Source organism: Vipera ursinii, assembly GCF_947247035.1.
Source record: "Vipera ursinii genome assembly, chromosome: 5".
Classification (NCBI taxonomy): Eukaryota; Metazoa; Chordata; class Lepidosauria; order Squamata; family Viperidae; genus Vipera; species Vipera ursinii.
In genome coordinates this window covers 92,670,613-92,692,627 of record NC_139518.1, presented here as the reverse complement: position 1 = coordinate 92,692,627, position 22,015 = coordinate 92,670,613, and the positions used below count along the sequence as shown (strand labels likewise).

The following is a 22,015-nucleotide window of genomic DNA, read 5'->3' as shown; positions in this document are numbered from 1 at the left end:
GGTTTAGAATTTCTCCTTCACACTGTCCTATTTTGTAACATTTTTAAATTGTCTTTAGATCTCCTCTTCTGTCACAATATACCCAGAAGAGATAATTTAGGTATCTCCAAAGCATCTCTAAATGCTTATATGTCAGAATGAGCCATTCGGGGCTGGAGAAAACATCTTACAAGGTTGCTACCAGTAGCAGAAGGAACTTTGAAAATGGAGAAATGTCTGTGTTTGTTCAGGGAATGTCAGGTATAGAGTGAAAATTAGCTGGGAATGAAATCATATTATGTCAAAGTGTAACTCTATACAGGTACTCCCTCAAATCATGTTACTTGTTCTAGAAATTGTTCATATCTTCAGATATTTTATATGTATATTTATATATATATATGCGGTGGCTCAGTGGGTTAGGACACTGAGCTTGTTGATCAGAAGGTCAGCAGTTTGGCGGGTTGAATCCCAAGTGCCACATAACAGTGAGTGCCAGTTACCTGTCCCAGCTTCTGCCAACCTAGCAGTTCGAAAGCACATAAAAAATGCAAGTAGAAAAATAGGGACCACTACGGTGGGAAGGTAGCAGCGTTCCGTGTGCCTTTGGCGTCTAGTCATGCCGGCCACATGACCACAGAGACGTCCTCAGACAAGCACTGGCTCTTTGGCTTTGAAACGGAGATGAGCACTGTCCCCTGGAGTCGGAAACGACTAGCACACATGTGTGGGGGAACCTTTACCTTTACTATATACATAAATACATACATACATACATACATACATACATACATACATACATATATGTGTGTGTGTGTATGTGTGTGTGTGTATGTGTGTATGTGTATGTGTATGTGTATATATTGCTAAGCACATTGGTTTGTGCTTAAATTGTAAGCCGCCCTGAGTCTTCGGAGAAGGGCGGGATATAAATGGAATTAAAATAAATATATATATAAGGGAACAGAAAATAAGACATCCTACTATTAAATTCAGTACATTGTGTTGTTTAAGTGTTCCCTTTATTTTTTTTTTGAGCAGTATATAATTGCCCTGATCTTGCAGATGCTTTAGTTCAGTGTACTATTCCACTAACCTAGGTTTTCTTGACTTTCATCCCCAGGGAATGGTTATTTGTGGCTTTGCCCAAGAACAGTTTGTTCTGTTGCAAAATCTAGTTATAAGCATTGGCTCCTTGAACCCAGTTGCAACCAAATGCTGTAAGGGGGAGTATTAGTTGTAAAGCAGATCAATCTGCATCATTGCCATGATGGCAACAGGTACAAATCTCCCTAGTGGAGGTAACTTGCCTGGGTCAGCATTTGGATGCAAGTTTCTGTATCAATAAAGGACAATATTTGTAGTTCAGGGTTGAAATGTGGGGTCCTTGGTGCTCTCTTGCAGACATTTCATGACCCAACTACATAACATCATCAGTGCTAAGCCCAGGTTTCTGCATTATTGCAAGCTCAAGATGAGCAACGGTAAAGAGATGCTCAATCCATGCATTCTCCTTTCTGACACGTTTAAAAGTCCATCTTAAAAAGAGCCTTGGTGGAGCAGTGGGATAATGCCTCCTGAAGTAACACCAGCTGCCTGCAATTATTGCAGGTTCGAGTCCCACCAGGCTCAAGGTTGACTCAGCCTTCCATCCTTCCGAGGTAGGTAAAATGAGGACCCAGATTGTTGGGGGCAATAAGCTGACTTTGTAATAATGCCGCTTGGGGTGTGTGTGAAAGCCCTAATAAGCAGGCACATACATAGAATGAAGGCTATTGCTAAGCACATTTGATTTGTTGATTTGTGCTTAGATTGTAAGCTGCTCTGAGTCTTCAGAGAAGGGCGGGATATAAATGGGATTAAAAATAATAATAATAAAAAAAAATCCTGCTGCACCAGCCTAGAATAGAATTGTTACTGAGTGTCAACAACCCTCCTTGCTATGTTCTGAAAAGGACCTTGGTAGGAGGGAGAGATTATTGGGTATAAAGTCACCTCATGTTCCCTCTCTAAAGGTAAGTTTCCCTTTACTTACAACTATCCAAGTTTCATTCTTTAAAAAGCTGAAGCCATTTTTCTTCATTTAAATCTCAGCAGATGTATCTTACATAGTTTCATCCCATTTTTAAAATTTAATCTTGGGAGAGTGTTGTATTAACACTCATGGAGAGTTACCAGCACTCATGGAGAGTTACCAGCACCCAACCAGTTAAGGATCTCATGGAGAGTTACCAGCACCCAACCAGTTTCCAGAAAGGAATCAAACAATCAAAATCATCCCTTTTATTCTTTCTACAACATCTTAGAGGAGTGTTTTAAAACCAGCCAACATATTATGTGCAAGTATATAAATCCAGCTACCTTGTTTTCTATTTTTCTGGACCCTAAGCTTTTAAAACCATGTTTATAATAACAAGGATTATGATCTTTGCTGGTTCATGAGACACACTCAAGTATAATGTCAGTTGTTCAGTTTCAGCTTAATGTATCAAGATGACTGTTGTGCTTTGTAAACCATGGTATATGGCAGGGGTAGGCAACCCTGGCTCTTTTATGACTCATGGACTTCATCTCCCAGAATTCCTGAAGTCCACGAGTCATAAAAGAACCAAGGTTGCCTACCCCTGGTATGTCTTCATGTGAAATGGAAACCTAGCCAACCCTAGTTTTATTAAACCAAGATTCATTAAGCCATGATGTGTGAATCCAGAAGTTCCCATTGGGGCCTAGCTCTACTGTTGTATATACTGTATGTGAAATTGACCTCAAATTTCTCCTTGGCCTAAACACAGTTACCCATTAAATCACAAAGCAGATTGCCAAATTGATTTGCAACATTCGCACAATGTTGGGGCTCATTTTTTAAGTATAAGACCCAGTTAAGGTCTTTCTTTTCAACCCTTAAGAAAAAAAAAGAGTGTGGAATCCAGTTACATATAATATATCTTCATGTTTGGGAAGCAAAGGACGTTTTGAAGGGGAAGACCCTTGCACCCTTAAATATTTGGGGGCAGGAGTTCCTGAAAATGTGATGATGCGCACTCGCTCTTTTTGAGAAGAACTGAGATGTTTGGTTTAGGAAGGAAGTTCAACAGACATGAAGTCCTTGAAGATGGCTAGACAGCATGCCTTGAAAAAGAACGTCTGCCTTGTAGATTTGGGGCACTTTTTATCTTTAATTACTTTTTGATAATTACAGTGTATTGATTCATATGCAGTTCTCTTTTCCCTTTGGGTTGGTTTTTTTTTTTTTTTTGCTGTGCAGCAATGCATAATAGATCTCCCTCTGTACTATTACTATTACTTCTTCTCCCTACCCTCCTCTTTCCTGTCCTCCTCCTCCTCCTCCTAGGTTTTGTGGTAGTTTGGAATATTAAACAGAATACTTACCCAGGAATTCTACAATTTTTCTCCCCTGAATCAGTATGAATAAGGTAAAGGTAAAGGTAAAGGTAAAGGTTCCCCCACACATGCGTGCTAGTCGTTTCTGACTCTAGGGGCCGGTGCTCATCTCTGTTTCAAAGCCGAAGAGCCAGCGCTTGTCCGAGGATGTCTCTGTGGTCATGTGGCCGGCATGACTAGATGCCAAAGGCGCACGGAACGCTGTTACCTTCCCACCGGAGTGGTCCCTATTTTTCTACTTGTATTTTTATGTGCTTTCAAACTGCTAGGTTGGCCAAAGCTGGGACGAGTAACAGGCACTCACTCTGTTACGCGGCACTCGGGATTCGACCCGCCAAACTGCCGACCTTCTGATCAACAAGCTCAGCATCCTAACCCACTGAGCCACCACGTCCCTGAATCAGTATGAAGATGCCCCCTAAAATGCAGGTTGCTTAATGATGCATGCTCCCACTATGCACTTAGGGTAGGACACCTGGCCAATAAATAGAGCAATGCTTTGATTGAGTAAAGAGTTGAATGACTATGTTGGCAACGGACACCTTGTTTGGGCTTGATGGTGTGGCCAAGACTTGGGCCTCAAGATGCTTTTGATGTGCTTCCAGCATTGCAAACTTTCCCACCCAAGAAGTCCAGAATTTGCAAGGTTGGCAAAATTTGATTCTAGTAATGACAGGAACCAAAATGACAGACATGTCGGGGTTTAAGAGAATTTGGGGGAGTGCAACCCTGAGGCCTGTTTCAACTTCCATTGCACTCAGCTATGACCTGAGGAAAAAACGCCCCCTTCACATGCACCCAGATGCACCCCTAATGTTCATCCTGCTCCCTGGAACTCAATCTGAGTGCCCAAGTGAATCCTGGTTACTTTATTTTAGTTTTAATTTTTCTGAGAAGGTTCTGGGGAAACCTTTTAGTTCTCTCCCAAATGGGAGGCTTGTTGTCTCATCCATTTTTGCATTCTCCTTCTCCAAGCACTCCCGAAAAATTCCCCAACCCCCAAGAATTATGAATTTCATGGCTGAGGAAACTAATGGGAAGTAAGATACGATCCAGGTTGGCATTTAAAACTCTGCAGGTCCATTAGGCGCTCATCCCTTTTCCAGCAGAAGTCCTTCTGAAGAACGACCTTGTCCATCCCTATTATGCTGCTCTTGTGCAAGAAGAATTATATAACTTGGGGGTGGGGGGTGTCATTTGGGGCGATGGTTTGTATGGCATGTTAAGATTTCCACACTGCGGTCTAGACAGAATTTTGAAATACTAATGAGAGTTCGAAAGGCAAACCCTGGTCCTTCAAATTGTTTTGGTCTGGGCTGCTTGTTTTTGTGAGCTTGAACTGTTTTAATTATTTTTCCCTCTTTTTTTGGATCGGGTACACTGTCCAGAGTTTTCTAGAATAGATACCCATGTTAAACTGAATAAATTACATTTATTGAGAGAGCTAAAGGAAAAAGCAGAAATGTCATCCAATGTTGCTTCTTGCTGATCCAATCCACTCAAGGATTGGAGACATATAGATTGGTGCCCTTGCAATCCATTTTACTGCCTTCTGCATATGTTCCTCCTGCCGTGGATCCATTAGAAGCAATAAACTCCAATCTACTCCCAGCAAGATCTATGGTGAAAGTCCTTTAAATGCCTAATAAGAATTTAATGTTTGGATGTTCTTCTTGCCGTCTCCTTCTCCTTTCAAATCTTTGGACATATTCAAAGGTAAGCTGCTGGTGAGTTGGCTAACCTAGATTTTTTTCATCCTAATGAGCTGAATGTAAAGCTACAGTAACAGAATAATAGAGTTGGAAGGGACCTTGGAGGCCTTCTAGTCCAACCCTCTGCTCAAACAGGAAACCCTACACCATTTCAGGTAAATGGTGCCATCCTGCGAGGGCAGTTGAGGATGAGTTTATCTTGGAAAATAGGACTAGAAAATTGGGGTGGGGAGTGGTGAAACAGAAGTCCCAAAAGTACTTTTTAAAAAAGTCCACATTCTGGACAGAGAGGACTGCTAGTTTGAAAAAGGGGTCTACATTAAGGCTGTCTATATTAAGACTGAACAGCCCTCTCTCAATAGAGGATCAGGGATGTTGTTGTTGTTGTTGTTAGTTGCAAAGTCATGTCCGACCCATTGCAACCCCATGGACAATGTTCCTTCAGGCCTTCCTGTCCTCTACCATCTTCTGGAGTGCATTTAGGCTCACACCTACTGCTTCAGTGACTCCATCCAGCCACCTCATTCTCTGTTGTCCCCTTCTTCTCTTGCCCTCAACCTTTCCCAGCATTAGGCTCTTCTCCAGTGAGTCCTTCCTTCTCATTAGGTGGCCAAAGTATTTGAGTTTCAGCTTCAGGATCTGGCCTTCTAAAGAGCAGTCAGGGTTGATCTCCTCTAGGACTGACCGGTTTGATCACCTTGCAGTCCGAGGGACTCGCAGGAGTCTTCTCCAGCACCATAGTTCAAAGGCCTCAATTCTTTGGCTCAGCCTTTCTTATGGTCCAACTTTCACAGCCATACATTGCAACTGGGAAGACCATAGCCTTGACTATACGCACTTTTGTTGAGGGTCAGGGATATGACACTATTTATCTATCCCCTGTTTACAGCACAGTCCTTTCAGCAATTCCACACCCATTTACACTCTGATTCAGGTGACCTTGAAAGTATAGAAAAAACCCCAAGTGGCCTCAACGACTCTCAGAAAGAGTGCTAACAACCAGATGACTGCAAGGAATATAAATCCTTCCATTTTCCACCATTCGGTCAGAACATGGATAAGAAACAGAATGTCTTAAAGTTAAAAATTAAGAAAGTCCTGTTGCCTTTTGGGGGGGGGGGAAACCACCTTTGGGACAACCATGACCTGGAGGATTGAGAATCCCCATGGGTATATAGTGAAAACTTGAACTTAGAACTTGAATTTGAGTATCTCACTGTACTTTAATATTCATGAATAAACCAGCATTTGAGAAAAGAATAGATATATTAGCCATAGCCCAGAAATCATTATTTAGGGGAAATCATTAATGCCCTTATAGTATAATGCCCCACATTTTCTGAAACTACGTACTGTCCCAATCATTAAAAAACTACCTTGATTTATTTTGTTTGCCTCGGCTCCCTCTTTCTCTGCTGGGGATATTAGATGGTAGAATTTGAGGAAGTGGAAACTTACTTGGAGAATCCATTTTGTCGCTGTTTTTTGCACATGGAAAGTGTGCATTGGCAGCAGAAGCCGCTGCTAGTTTGCAGAGAAGCTGAAGTAACAACTGCAAGGCCTGTGAAAATAATCCCCACCCCCACCCCCCCCCGGATGCATTTGTCATCTCCCCCCGCTCCCCACCTTTTTGACAGAACTCCACAGAGTTGTTGAACAGTCACAGGCTCATAAGTAAAACTCAGGAATGTGAAATCACCAAGGGGTCAAATATTATTACTTCGAGGTTATATATTTGTATGCATTAACATTTTGATACAAGGGAAGTGGAAGGGCATCATAACACCTCAAGGACTTTAAAATATTGTTAGGTAATTATTATTTTTTTTATTACATTTTGGAATGATATTTTACCTGCAGTGGGTGAATATGGTCCCCTCCCTGTCATCTTTGCAACAGCCCCAGTGAAGTAGGCTAGTTTTCCTTTGTAATCAGGGATGACATTTTTATTTGAAGATTCTGAAGTTATAGATGATAGCGCTGTTGTTACCCCAGATCTGGTCCTGTCTGCTGTGTGTTTAGAGAAGGATAATCAAGGGTCCAGACTAGCAGAACAGAAACTTGTCATACATTTTGCCTTTAGAGGTTTTTAACTATAGGAAAATTAGCAACAATTTATCTTTGCAGTAAACGCTTATAGAAGCTTTCTAAGCATCTTCTCCTAATTCATGTAACTATTAATATGAATTGGCCTGAAACCTATTTTTAAATGTAAAATTAGACCCTAGTTTAATTGCAAATAATCTTACAATTTGCTTTTATTCCCCAAACCCCCTAGCATTCATGTTTCTTTTACATGTAACTCCAGCTCTTTGAATGCAACTTTAAGCAATATTCTCAATAGTGACCAAGAATAGTCTTTGAAACAGGTCTTTGTACATTCCCTTCCCATCAATTTCATGGCTGAATTCTTTTACTTTCTTGTACACCTCAACCTTAAATAATGTAGTCTGAGAGGATATTGTAGAGAAGACTTTGAGAAAAACAATTGGTCTTCTGTTTGGTCTTCAATCCCAGACCCAAATTTATGGATCCAAATTTATGAAAAGAATTATTATTGTCCCACCAGGACCAGTAATCACTGGAATTCAAGGAGGTGCAACCTCAAAAGATCCAGTAGTATCCTGCTGAGCTTAGTTGACTTTCTGATGGGTTGACACCTGAGTGAAGAATGGGCTTGAGGATCATTGTCTCCTTCTTGCCATTTATAATTTGCTGGAATAAACATTTAAAGATAGCTGTATCTACATTTTGCTGTTAAGCACTGAAGGAAAATTCAATCAGGAGTAGACTGGTGGGTAGATAACACATGTGATGTTGTTCATGTTTGATCTATTTGATATTGTATTTGTTTGTTAATCAAATTTCTATAACCACCCGTTTGACCAAAAGCGACTTGAAATTAATCTGTGCTAACTTCTCTTGATTACTATCGACCATCACCTTTTAAAATAGAGGTGTCCAACTTTGGCCATTTTAAGACTTGTGGACTTCAGTTCCAAGAATTTCCTATGAGTGGGGTTGAATTCTGGATGTTGAAGTCCATAGGTCTTAAAAAGGCCGAAGTTGGCCATGCCTTCTTCAAAGTTTCCATGTAGAGATGTGCTATAACATCCATATCATTTCATCCCAAGATGTTCTTGAGGAAATCATCTGGGCATGAGTGGGGGTTGGATATGTATTCAGAAAAGTGACTGTCCAAGTCTTAAAGTTATTGACAGGTCAAGCTGGAATTGAGGGATGTGTAAGACAATGTGGCTTGCAAGTCAAGAAAATGAGTCAGAAATGGGCCACAGCTGCCAATTTGCAAAGGAGTGTTCTTTGTGCAATTGAAATCTTGCGAGGCTTTGGCTGTTTGTTCTGCAAGGCCGGGAAGTAATGAAGAGTAGGAGTCCACTAGCACAACATGAAACTAACATTGTGTTTGACAACTGTGATCCTTTTTAGTGACTGCTCATATGAATAATAATTTAATTATACAATTAGCCATTTGTGAATCAAGGATCTGAGAGGAGAGGGTGGAGAGACAATTGCTTGCAGCTTTCTCCAAAGGGGGTGACTCAGACATTGGCACCTACAGACTGTGGGATTGGATTATGCAGGCCTGTTGTGCCTCTGAGAAGGAAGCCTTTAGGTTAATCTATTGTGTCACGGGTTCTGGACCGCATGGACCGCATGGAAAACGCCAGGCAGATGAGTGCAGCATTTCAAGTCTTTATTGTAGTCAGACTGAACTGGACAATAGGGCTGACTGACTCCCTTATATACCTGGCCAGGTACACCCAAGGCCAATCCCTTTATCTGAATTTCCTGCCGTCCGCGGGCCAACCAATCCTGTCACAGTACAGCGCCACCTGGTGGTGTCAGTGGCCGCTGCTATCATGATCACCCATCTATATAGATAACACCCCTTCCCCCAAGAACAAACAATAAACAACAACACAAAAACAAATACACTATTGTACGGTTATTTCTTTTGAGACACCACGTGACCCTCTCCCTCAAGACCTTACATACTCCTCTAGATACGCGGGTGGCATATGAGTCCTGAATGACCGTCTCATATTTTGCTCCCCGGCTTGGTCAGCAGAGTCAGTAGTTGAGTCCTGACCCTGGGCCCTCACAACCACATTGTCGTGGTGGGCCTGTGCCTGTTGTTGCTCAGCCCTGCCAAAACTCTCTCTGTTCAAAGACTGTGAGATCCTCCTCCTTCCCCGGACCCATTGTTGCCGGTTGCTGGGGTTGATCGGTTTGTGGCTTTTCAGGAGCACGCTTCCTCAATTGATCAATGTGTCGCCTGACCTGGCGGCCTCCCTCCACCTCTACAATGTATGATAAAGGCCCCGTTTTGTCAACCACCACCCCCTGAATCCACAGATGCCCCGGCCCATAGTTCCTAGCCCAAACCATTTCGCCAGTGTTTAGTTCCCTGGTGGGTTTTGGTTGTTCTGTCTCTGCGGCCACTCTGTCAGGGTGGAGTCTGTCCAACTTAGTGATAAGCCGTCTTCCCCAATGTAGTTCTGCAGGACTTTTGCCAGTGGTTGTGCATGTTGTGGTGTGTTGTGCCAGAAGGAATTGAGCCAACCTTTGGTGCCAGTCTCCAGTGATGATGCATCTCAACACGTCCTTAGTCGTTCTCACCATGCGTTCTGCTTGTCTGTTGGACGATGGGTGGAAAGGCACAGATGTGACATGCCTAATCAAGTTGTCCCTGGTGAAAGCCTGGAAATCAGCAGATGTGAATTGTGGGCCGTTATCTGAGACTAACACATCAGGCAGGCCATGCGTGGTAAATAGTCCCCTGAGCACCTGGACAGTCTTTTCTGTGGTCATACTCACAACCAGAACTACCTCTAGCCATTTGGAATAGCTATCTACCACCACCAAAAACAGTTGTCCTTGAAATGGTCCAGCGTCATCGATGTGTACCCTGGACCAGGGAGTGTGTGTTACTTCCCACTTGTGTACAGGGACGTGCGGTTGCTCTGGCCTGGACCTTTGGCAAACGTAGCACCCTGCTACTTGTTCCTCTATAACTTTATCCAGACCAGGCCACCACATGTAACTCCGTGCTAACGCCTTCATCCTGACTATGCCAGGATGTCCCTCGTGTATCGACTGCAAAACCTTCTCCCTCAATTTCTCTGGAATAATGACCCTGCTACCCCACAATAAGCATCCCTTATGAGAAGACAACTCATGTCTCCTCATGAAGTATGCCTGGAACTCCGGGCCTGGACTCTTCTCTTGCCACCCTGAGACTACCCACATTAAGATCCTGCACAGGACCCTGTCTGCAGTGGTACCAGCAGCAATGTCATTAACATGGAGAGGTCACTCTGGTAGATCTTGGATAGCCAGTATTTGTTCAGCCGGTGCTGGATCCAAAGATTGAAGTTCATGCAGGCTGTCCTGGTTGTGATTTCGGCAGATGGCTTGGATGTGTCCCATCTTGCCGCAGGAATGACACTTCACAGTTCGGAACTTGCAGGTCGCTCTTGGGTGATTCCCTTCGGAGCTGGCACATTTTTGGATGTTTCCTCTGCAGCTGCTGCAGCTGCAACCAGTGCATTTGTTGGCCGTCGTGGTCTTCCGCTGGCTTCCATCGTTGTCACGCCGCGTTAGGTGTTTTTCTAGCCTTTGAAGTACAGAATCAATTTCTTCCTCCTTGACCGCTTCCCCACTTCCGCTGAACGCAGCGCTCTCCTGGTGGACTGTACCTTCTGAGCTGCTGCAGGGTTGGTGTGTGGGCTGGTCTGAGCCGCTGGATGCCTCTTGGGCCATTACCTCATCCAGGAGCTCTTGCAGACTCATGGACAATTTTGCGAGTATTTTTTGATGCAGCTGGTTGTCCCTTAGTCCCAGCATGTTCTGGTCGCATATTCTGTCTTCCAGATCGGGGAACTTACAAAGACGGGCGGCTTGTCTCACGGCCGCAATGTATTTAGCCATTGCCTTGCCCGGTAGCTGCATCCGCTTGGCGAAATGGAACTGCCAGAACATTTCAGACCTCTTTGGCATAAAATGCCCACTTAGTTTGTCCGTGAGGTCCTTGTACGACATGGATGTGATGTGCGCCGGTGAACACAACCTGACAGCCACATCGTATACATCCGGTCCACTGAGGCACAGCAAAGCTGCCACTTTATGCCGGTCTTCCTTGATCCCAGATGCGACTCCCAGCGTTTGGGCTGGCTGACGTCGAATTCATGGATCTGGCCGCGTTTTGCCATGCTGTGTCTGATCTGGCAGATATTGCTTTGTTAGAATGGACTTAGGGAGAGGTATCTCTTCCCTTGGTCCCAGTGACTTCAGCTAGTGCATCAGCTAGTGATTTCAGCTCTGAAATGGAGCAGGATCCCATCCTCGTCGCTACTATTGTGTTGCGGGTTCTGGACCGCATGGAAAACGCCAGGCAGATGAGTGCAGCATGTCAACTCTTTATTGTAGTCAGACTGAACTGGACAATAGGGCTGACTGACCCCCTTATATACCTTTCCAGGTACACCCAAGGCCAATCCCTTTATCTGAATTTCCCGCCGTCTGCGAGCCAACCAATCCCGTCGCAGTACAGTGCCATCTGGTGGTGTCAATGGCCGCTGCTATCATGATCACCCATCTATATACATAACAAATATTTTTAGGACTGCCTGGGAGCCCCACACCTTGTGAGGGAAAAGTGGAAAGGCCAGAAACAAATAGGAGGGGGTCAGAGGAAGGCTGTGCCTCTCCACAAACCTGTCTCAAATGTTATCCATGGGAAGGAGTTAGTTCAGCCCAGCTTGAGAGATTGTCTATTTTAGCCCTCAGTTGGAAAAGGGCGAAGGATTTTGAAAAGATGATACATTTTCTTTCTTTCTTTTTCTTTCTTTCTTTCTTTCTTTCTTTCTTTCTTTCTTTCTTTCTTTCTTTCTTTCTTTCTTTCTTATTTTGTGAGGTTGGCAGGAAAACCATCAATGTTATAAATGCTCCCTCTGGAAAAAAAATGAAGTCCCATCTCAGGCATTCTGTTTTCTTTTAGTTGCTAAAATGGCCATTTGCATGAATCAAATCAGATTTGTGTTTGTGTGATAAGCAAAGAAATGGCTCATTAAGCCAAGGAAGAAGAAGGCAGACGTCAAAAGTACCAGACCATGAAAAACACAGAGCTTTCATTAAGAGGAAAATGGAGAGGGAAAGAAATGTATTTCTTACGTTGGATAAATATGTTCCTCAAACTGTTCAGTCTATTGTGTCAGTTGGGAACTCAGCCTTAAATTTGTAAATATTAGTTAAAAGATAAACAAGGCAGATTTAGCGTTTAAGGAAATTCATTTCGGTATAGAACAATTGAAATCAGTTGCCCTGATGATTATATATATCAGTCTTTGGGGTTTGAAAGCCATGTCCGCTTAAAATTGCTCGTGAAGACTAGAATTCATGCTCACTTCCCATGCCGTAGTTTAGTCCTTGAGATACAACCATTTTTAACGACTATTCAAAGTTACTACGGCACTAAAAAAAAGTGGCTTGTGACTTTTCATACTTATGACTGTTACAGCATCTCCATTCAAGTATTTTTTTTTACTTTATCAAAATATAAAATGCAGAAATATAAAGAAAAATGAAAATAATGAGAAAATACGGGAGGAAGAGGGAAAAGTGTAGAGTAAAGGGGAAAGGAGAAGAAGAAGCATTGATTTCGGACTCCTTTTGACAGAGTAGAATAAGGTAATCACATACAATGAAAACGTTTTACTTTTACATAATAGTATTTACTAGCCATTTCTATAACAGGAAGACCATAACAGCAGCATCTCCGTGGACTTAACCGTAATCTCCTTACCCCATCATGGCTATTATTACTTCTGGAGACAATTTGGGGCTCCTCCACTGCTTAAAGCTGTGTTGCAACCAGTGGCCCAGGCCTGAAGGGGTCTCTCTCTCTCTCTCTTTAAGAGATCTGGCTTGTAACCCTGCAGAAGATGCAAAAATGCATTCCAAGTTCAGAGGGCCACCAGGAAGTGAGGCGTCCATCACTTTCAGCAGACTAGATTCAGAGGAGGAAGGGGGTGTTTCAGAAGTGTTAAAACAGACATGTCAAACACAAGGCCCGGGGGCCGGATCCGCCCCTCGAAGTGGTTTCATGCGGCCCGCGAAGCCATCCTGGAAACAGTGAGGGAACGGCCCCCACTGCCTTGGCCCTGGCCCAGAGACCCTCCTCCTGCCAGAGACCCTCAGATTTGTCCCACTCCTGCCCAGGCCCCCATAGGCACCCTTGATGCCAACGATGTAGAGCTGTCCACACCAACCCAGTAGGCCACACCCACTCTATCCATGCCCACCCAGTAGGCCACGCCCACCCTGGCCATACCCACGCAGCCCTTGAGGGCAACCGCAATGCTGATGTGGCCCTCAGTGAAATTGAGTTCGACACCCCTGTGTTAAAAGGTAGACAAGGGAAGCTGCCGTGCAACTGAGACCCTGTCCATTTTCTAAGGGTGCCACACCTGCATTAAAATAGAGGCAGGGCCTGGATGCCACAGTCACGATAGCCATGTTGGCTTTTCTCATTCCCCCTTGAGGATGCCCGTGGCTTATTGCCTTAAAAATACAATATTTTATTTCCATTGGGAAAGAGCATTCGGTTTACAAACCACACCAAAATGGCAGTGAAGCAGACAATTACAATTAAAAACAAAAAAAGTCAAAAGTGGGGAAAAAGTCAGATGCTTTCACACATTCGACAACAGTTTACCATGGTGTGTTATTTTATTCTCCTCCTGTTCGTAAGATTCATTTTCTGTTTTTCAGTAAGGCAAGTACATTTCCATTTTGTTTTGACCTGTCTTGAGGCACAGCTCCAGGCAGGGACTTTTTGAAGTCACAGAAGCTCGAATAGAGACATCTCCATTCTCTTTCCTGACCAAGGTGAACACCTCGTTTGTGGAGGTCTTTTGAAGTAGATAGGGACGCGGTGGCTCAGTGGGTTAGGACGCTGGGCTTGTCGATCAGAAGGTCGGCAGTTTGGCGGGTCGAATCCCGAGTGCTGCGTAACAGAGTGAGCGCCTGTTACTCGTCCCAGCTTCTGCCAACCTAGCAGTTCGAAAGCACGTAAAAAAAATGCAAGTAGAAAAATAGGGACCACTATGGTGGGAAGGTAACAGCGTTCCGTGCACCTTTGGCGTCTAGTCATGCTGGCCACATGACCACGGAGACGTCCTCGGACAAGCACTGGCTCTTCGGCTTTGAAACGGAGATGAGCACTGGCCCCTAGAGTCGGAAACGACTAGCACGCACGTGCGGGGAAACCTTTACCTTTACCTTTGAAGTAGATGCTGCCTTTCTTTCCTTTTTCTTTTTAATTTGCTGGTGGACCTTGTTCCTGATACATAACATCTTTTATGTTAGGTATGTTTGAGATCCAAAGCTCAGGTTTTTAAGTGATTAAGCCAAGCTTCAGTTAAAGATCAAGATATTTTTAAACCTTTTGATTTCAAGGGAAAAGGTGTAATCAACAAGTACTTGATTTCTGGGATAGTTAAGGAAGATCCCAAAGACTTCACTCTGGCCAGATTGTGGCCCTTTGTAAAGCACATCCCAATTCTTGTATCAAGGATTTTGGAAAACTGTCTGGCTGTTCTCGTCTTGCAATGGAACAAAGTCTGCTCAGAGTGGAGCTCCAGGCCTCGTGGCTTCAGGGACATCCTCAGATTGATTTCTTGGCATTTCCATTGTCTTCTCCTAGGTTGTTCTTTGGACTTCCTCATCTAGCCTGACAGTTTCCTGACAGTCTCTCTTCCAAGTATTAACCAGGTGTGGTCTTGCTTAGCTTTTCAGATCATTCAAGGTGAGCTAATAAGGGCTGTTACCTAGTAGATCTCTGGTCTGATAGAGCAGCACCACAAAATTGTTATTTGCCATCATTGTTGCTGCTTTTGAGAAGTATCCAGGGTTGTGTGCCTGAGCTGTCCTTATGCCATGGGCTTTTTAAAAAATTCCTCCCATATTTCCGGAAGCGTCCTCACTTGAAAAAAAGGTGAGGTGGTTGTCCAACTCTTCTGGAAAAAAAATTGAGATTTGGCGAAGAATTTCAGGTAGAATGGAGAACTGCTTTCTCCAAGGTCCAGTAAAGAGATTCCATGATCAAATTACATGACTGAATTCCAGTCATGATTATGAATATCAAACGCTGATATTCCTGCTTGTAAGAATTCAAGAACCTTTGAAATAGCCCTATTCGAAATCTGCAATTAATTTTTGTGCTCATTTTTCCCAGGCTGACAATTAGTAGGTCGAACTTAAATTAGCAAAAGAGTTGTTTTTTAAATAATAAATGTTCTATCTGACTTTAATTACTTCATAATTCTCTCTGGGTAACTTTAAAAATCACAGTGGCTCAGCTCTGCTTTTTCTCGATTATCTTTGAACTGGCCCATTAAGCCCTACCCAATGATGACAAACCTTTAATCATGAAAAACAATTAAGTGGGTCTTGATGGCAAGTACTAGTGTGCATATCAATGCTCATGATCTATGTACAAAGAAACACATTTCCCAGGTCTTACTTAGCTATGTCTGACCCTCATCCTCACTCTACCTAGAATTGCATGGTAACCAATATTACAACATATTGTAATATGTAAGTTTATTCTAGAGTAGAATGTAGCGCTTCATGTTTTTGGATGAGTGACAAGTGAAACTTTTTGAATACTCCTAACTGATAATTAATTGGAAAGCTTGGGGAGAATGCTAGTAGGAAAAAGGTGCCAAGTTGAGTTCAACCCTTTGCTTTGCTTGTTTTCACATACAAGAATGAGATGGATTGCTGATATGTTCAGTTGCTCAGACTTAGCAAATGTCTCTTCCACTGAGCTGCTCTGAAGAAAGGAGAGGTGGTCTAATCAAAAAGCTTTGTTCCTTGAGTCAGAGAAGTTTTTTGGCTCTCAAACTGGAAGTAAATAACCAGAGAAATTTGTATATGAAGATTCTCCATTATCCAGTTCATGGCTGTCCCAAAGGTGGGTGTTTTTTTTTCAAAAGGCAACTGGACTTTCTTGGTTTTTCTCATCCAATAAGTTTCAGAAGAACTGAAGAAGCTTCTTGGATAAAAAGTGAAATGTGAAGGAAAAAACCAAGAAAGTCGAGTTGCCTTTTGGAAAAAGCACCTTTGGGACAAGAGGGTAAATTCAACATAATAGCAACTCTGTGTCAGAACCCTAATTTTATAATTCCCTCAATTGTATCATTCTCTATATTCTCTGTGCTTAAACTGATGGGTTCTACCACTGTCCTGGGGGGGAGGAGGGGAGGGTAAAAGGGCTTGTAGTGTTTGTAGTGCACGCTTCCCCTATCTTCTTTGATGTATCCTCTTTGGGGTGTGAATGGAATGCCTCGGGGCCATTTGCCTTATCTCGGTGCAGAGGGAGGAAACTGCGAAGACCTGCAAACCTTGAGAGAGGCGCCTTATCAACTTGTTTCCCACGGCTTAATGTCACCTATGGATTGGCCTATTTGAGCCGACCAGATGGACAGTTCGGGTGGGGTTAATATTTCGCAGGTTTAACCTATTGATTCAGGCAGGAAGCTCTCAGATCCCGCTTAGCTTTCCTGCCGATAAAAGTTGAAATGATGCAAGTTTCAAGAGTTCTGCTTTCTTGGTAGGGAAATGGAGGCAGGTCCTTACGTTAGGCGGGATCTGATAGGTAACTCAGGCATCGGGTTCGTGAAAACTCTCCATCTGACTAAAAGGCAGTTCTGGTGGCTGTCTATAAAAAAGCTATGTGGCTAGTTGCCCCGTCTGTGCAGCGGCTAAATGGAGACAGGGGAAAACACTGGGATTATTACAAGCAGTTGCCAGCCCTTCAGCACCCTGGAGAGAGATCTCTATGGATTTTATAGTAGAACTGCCAAGGAGCGTGGGAAACACTGATATTTGGGTAGTGACAGACTTATTTTCCAAACAGGTCCATTTCATACCCTGCCAGAAAATTTCCACCGCTAAAGCCTTGGCCAAATTGTTTGTGCTACATATCTACCAGCTGCATGGGCCCCCACAATGCATTATATCAGACAGGTGGGCTCAGTTTACTTCAAAGTTCTAGAGAGCATTTTTGGACCTATTCAGTACCAGTCAAGGCCTGTCATCTAGTTATCATCCGCAAACGAATGGTGGGACAGAATGTTCAAACTCAGTACTAGAACAATAGCTGAGGTGCTTCATAATTTACCAACAAGACAATTGGACCGAGCTGCTACCTTTCACGGAAATGGCATACAACAACGCAGTGCATTCAAGTACTGGTTACACCCCATTTCAGGTGGCGACAGGACAGAGTTTTAACCTGATGCCTGAGTTACCTGTCAATGAACCCACCATCCCCTCCCTGAAGGAGTGGATTAAGCAGCTACAAAACACCTGGTCTGTGGTTAGAAAAGCTTTGGTTGAGGCGAGGGAAGCTTATAAAGCACAGGCAAATAAAAAATGAATCGAAATGAAACAATAGGGGAAAAAGTATATCTCCCAACCAAATTCCTAAAGTCTTTGCAGCCCTCAAAAAAGCTGGGGCCAAAATTCATAGGACCGTTCCTCATAAAACGCATAATTAACCCAGTAACAGTGGAATTGGAACTCCCAAAGCCATTAAGACAAGTCCACCCTATGTTTCATTGCAGTCTGCTTAAGTGGGAGCTAATCTTTCCCTTAAAGCCATCAAAAGCCTCCCCCCCCACAGCCCATTATGGTAGAAGGGGAAGAACATTTTGAAATTAAAGAGATATTAGACTCCAGGAAACATTATGGTTCGACCCAATACTTGGTAGCGTGGAAAGACCTCCCACCATCCCCAAATGAGTGGGTACATGGTGGACATGTAAAAATGTTAAAGCCTTTTGGATAAAAATATGGTGGATTCTTCAGAAAGTTTTTAAGAAAAAGATAAGATTTACTCCACAGTTATTTTTACTGGGGATTATTTTGGATTGTACTGTTATAGAAACTAAATTAATTTTACACTTAATAACGGCAGCCAGACTGTTGGTGGCGCAACTTGGAAGAAAGAAGACTTACCTACAATAGAACAATGGATATTTAAAGTAATGGATATAGCTGAAATGGCAAAAGTTTCAGCATATTTTTTTTAAATTCCATTTATATCCCGCCCTTCTCCGAAGACTCAGGGTGGCTTACAAGCTTAGCAGTAGCCTTCATTCTATGTATATGCCTGCTTATTAGGGCTTTCACACACACCCCAAGCGGCATTATTACAAAGTCAGCTTAATTGCCCCCAACAATCTGGGTCCTATTTGAAAGAACAGTCACAGGAAAAAAATATTTTGGAATGGAAAAGATGGATTAATTATATTCAGAACAAATATGGGACTAAAAAGTTTCAAATAGCATATGAATAATTCTTAACAATTATAGAAGTGTTATTATAATTACTTTAGTTTTGTTATGAGGGAGTTAAAGTGTGGAAGGTTTGTTAACGTTGTAATAGATATTTAGCATATGTTTGCATAAGATTGCTATATGTAATACCCTGTATTCTGCTTTGGGAAGTCCGGGGTTGGGAGGGAAGGGGGGAGGGTTGATGGGGAGGGGGGTTTATTATTAAAATTTTGTAAAGCTTTTCAATAAAAAAAAGAAAAGAAACATGTCAGAGCCCCTAGATTGCTTAAAAGATAGGGAAATGGAGGCAGGTCCTTATACTCTGTTCTGAAATCCAGAAAAGATGGCAGTATTTTGAATGTTAGATGGGACATTGTTTTACCGGATGGGTGAGCCAAGCTTCACCATTTGAAAAGCATCACTCTCACAACTCACATCAGCTGCCCATTTTGAGTCAGCCGCTGCCCTCCTCTGTCGCAGTCGGGCCCAAGATGCTCTGCTATGGGGCATGGAACAGTGACAATGCCCAGCTCCAGTTACCAACCTATCCAATATCCAGAACTAAGTTGCTTGGTCCAGTTCTATAGTTGCCTTGGCTAAAAATATTCCAATTATGAGACATGACACAGGGTGCCTCCGGTCAGGGAATGTCGACTGGTGGCCCCCCAGGGGGAGGGCCTTCCCCCAGGGGGAGGGCCTTCCCTGTGGGCGCTCCGGCGTTATGGAACTGGTTGAGCTCCGGATGGCATCGGACCTTCGCTCCTTCCGGCACGGTCTGAAGACCCACTTATTTGAACTAGCTGGCCTGGCCTGATGGGGAACTTTAGGGTTTTTAATGGGTTTTTATTGTTATTGTAATTTTTAATTGGGCATTTGTTTAATTCCTTTTTAATTTTTGTATTGTTATTTATATATGCCCTGTTAACCACCCTGAGTCCTTCAGGAGAAGGGCGGTATACAAATTTAATAAAAGTAAAAGTAAGTAAAAGTAATATGCTGCTGCCTCTCCTTGAAACCCCAATTTGCAACTAAGTTGTCTGCTAGGGGGACAAGGCTCCATCTCTTGAACTCTGTTGTTGTTGTTTTTTGCAAATCTTATGTTCACCAACTTAATCTTAGGTCTTTACCCCATCTGCCAGTATCTATTGCAGGGGTCTTCAAACGTGGCCCTTTTATGACTTGTGGACTTCAACTCCCAGAATTCCTCAGCCAGCAAAGCTGGCTGAGGAATTCTGGGAGTTGAAGTCCACAAGTCATAAAAGGGCCACGTTTGAAGACCCCTGATCTATTGCCTCTAAAACCCCGAGGAATGCACGCTGAACTGTGCTCTCCAGTCGTGCTCCCTTTAACCAGGGCTACGTTTTATCCACACCTCTGCAGGGAACAAGTCGCAAGACAGCGGGATTGCCGAGATGGAAGAGCTCCCGGTTCCTCACAACATCAAGATTAGCAACATCACTTGTGATTCTTTCAAGATTTCGTGGGACATGGACTCCAAGTCAAAGGAACGCATCACTCACTATTTCATTGATCTAAATAAGAAAGAGAACAAGAATTCCAACAAATTTAAGCACAAGGTAGGTCCTCCATTCCTGTGGGCAGAGGAAGCTGCATGAAGCACCGAGCAATGCAGAATTCTGATTTCTCTACTCAAATCCTCATAATATCGCTACCCATAGTATTAGGAAAAGGTTAGCAATTTTAAATTGCTAACACAAAAAGTTTTTCCCAAAGAAAGGGAAGCCCAGGTCTAGTCTTCTACCTCAGACTTAAATTTTCCTAACATCCTTGCAGTGGTTTGGTACCTCTGTCTAATCCAGACCATTATATGTTATAATTCATCAGAGACTTAATAGGCATTTGATGTAGTTGTCTTTCCTGCAAAGTTGGGGAAAATTAACAGTGAAGATGTCATATTGGATTTTACCCTAGGATTGTTACAGTAGTAATCCTTTACATATTTAGTACAGAGGAAACCCCATTATGGTTATGGGGGATTAATTCAGGCTTGTATATAGTCACTTGATCATTTCCATATAATCTTTGAGATGAACAGTTGCATGAAATGTGTTTGAAAGTATGCATTTTGACATGCATTTCTGCTAATACGTACATATCTGCGTATCCTCCCAATATTTTATGCAAGTTGCTTTCCTAATATGATGCATTTATATGTATATCTAGATGGATTTGATTCTGCCTCATGAGATGCTGAGCCCTGGTTGAGCCAGTACGCAAACGATAGGTGATACTGAGCTAGTGCTATTGACCAGTGGGAAGAACAGATACATTATTATTTGTTGGATTTGGAATAGCAAGCAGGAAGCCCACATCAATATAACTTTAACTCAAGCTTGGCATGAATTGAGTTGAAGGTCCCAGAAACAGTGGGAAGTTCAATTTTTGTCTGAACCTTCAGCTCAGTTCATGCCAATCTACTGTACTTCTATTATGACTCCATAATTAGGTACATGCCACCAAGTCAACAGTAGTGAACAGCAGTACTATGGACAGAGGATGACCATCAAGAATTTTTTTAGGAAACAGTCCAACTGGTTTTGAAACTTTCTTAGATAGTACCCACTTCAAATGTCTCAGTAATTCCCATATTTACAAAAAAAATAATTATATAAAGACAGAGAATGGAAAAGCATTTTGAACCATTGTCTTCTTGAGATTATATTTGTTTCTCTGTAAGTAATAATTGCAATAGTAAAATAGCTTCTCCGCTGCTATCAAGCTGTTGTTGTTTAAATGGTCAAGTACATCATTCAGTTACTGAATCTTATTCGGTGTGGATAATTTTACATTAATGTTGCTTGGCTTTGTGCTTCAGACAGAGGAAAAGATTCTATTTAAAAAGAAAGGCAGTCAATACCAAAATGTCAAGTGTTTGCCCTGTAAAGTGCTTTGGGAAAAAATGCATTTAAAGGATAAATAAACATTTGACAGCTGATAATGTATTTTTAAATGCTGACCCTGAAGATGTGAATAGGTTAAATCAGTGGCTCTTATAAAAGCAACAAAAATTATTTAGCCCAAATAAAGCTGCCTTAACACATCTCCTCCCAAAATTATTAGTCTTTCTTTTTTTCACTCCAATTGTGGTAGGAATGTGTTATGTCAACAAAAGAGTTCCAGGTGCAAATATGAACCTCCAAAGTCTTGGACTCGTGTCAATCTAGACTTTATGTCAGTCTAGCATTGCAAGTCTAAATGTCATTTATTTATATACACAACAATGTGAAGTCATCATTGCTGCTTTTTAGTTGGTGTTGGCCTTCATAACCATCACATTCTTCCCAAGAACCTGGAATGTTGTAATGTATTGGGGTTAGTATAGGTGCAGACCTGAGCAGTGTGATCTTTTGCAACTGACAGATGGCAATTGTGTCAATGCACAGGTTTTCTAAGTTTCGTCCAAGGTTTTTTGGATATTTTTGGTTTCTTGGAGAGGCACTGAGACCATCACAGCTGGTTTATGCCACAGTCTTTCCACTTTGATTTTCAGATCTTAATACTTTGCCATTTACTATCTCCTGATATTGGCACAT

At 42.6% G+C, this 22,015-nt stretch overlaps 1 protein-coding gene across 1 annotated transcript in view; it reads left to right on the top strand.

The window, feature by feature from the left end:
- The window catches only part of PHYHIPL (phytanoyl-CoA 2-hydroxylase interacting protein like), a gene marked incomplete at both ends in the record, with an annotated part of 45,518 nt that overhangs the window by 13,139 nt on the left and 10,364 nt on the right, over window positions 1–22,015 (top strand). Inside the window, one exon of the mRNA XM_083363555.1 lies at window positions 19,842–20,038. Coding sequence (XP_083219681.1) covers window positions 19,842–20,038 — 197 coding nt within the window. The remainder of the gene's footprint in view (window positions 1–19,841; window positions 20,039–22,015) is intronic.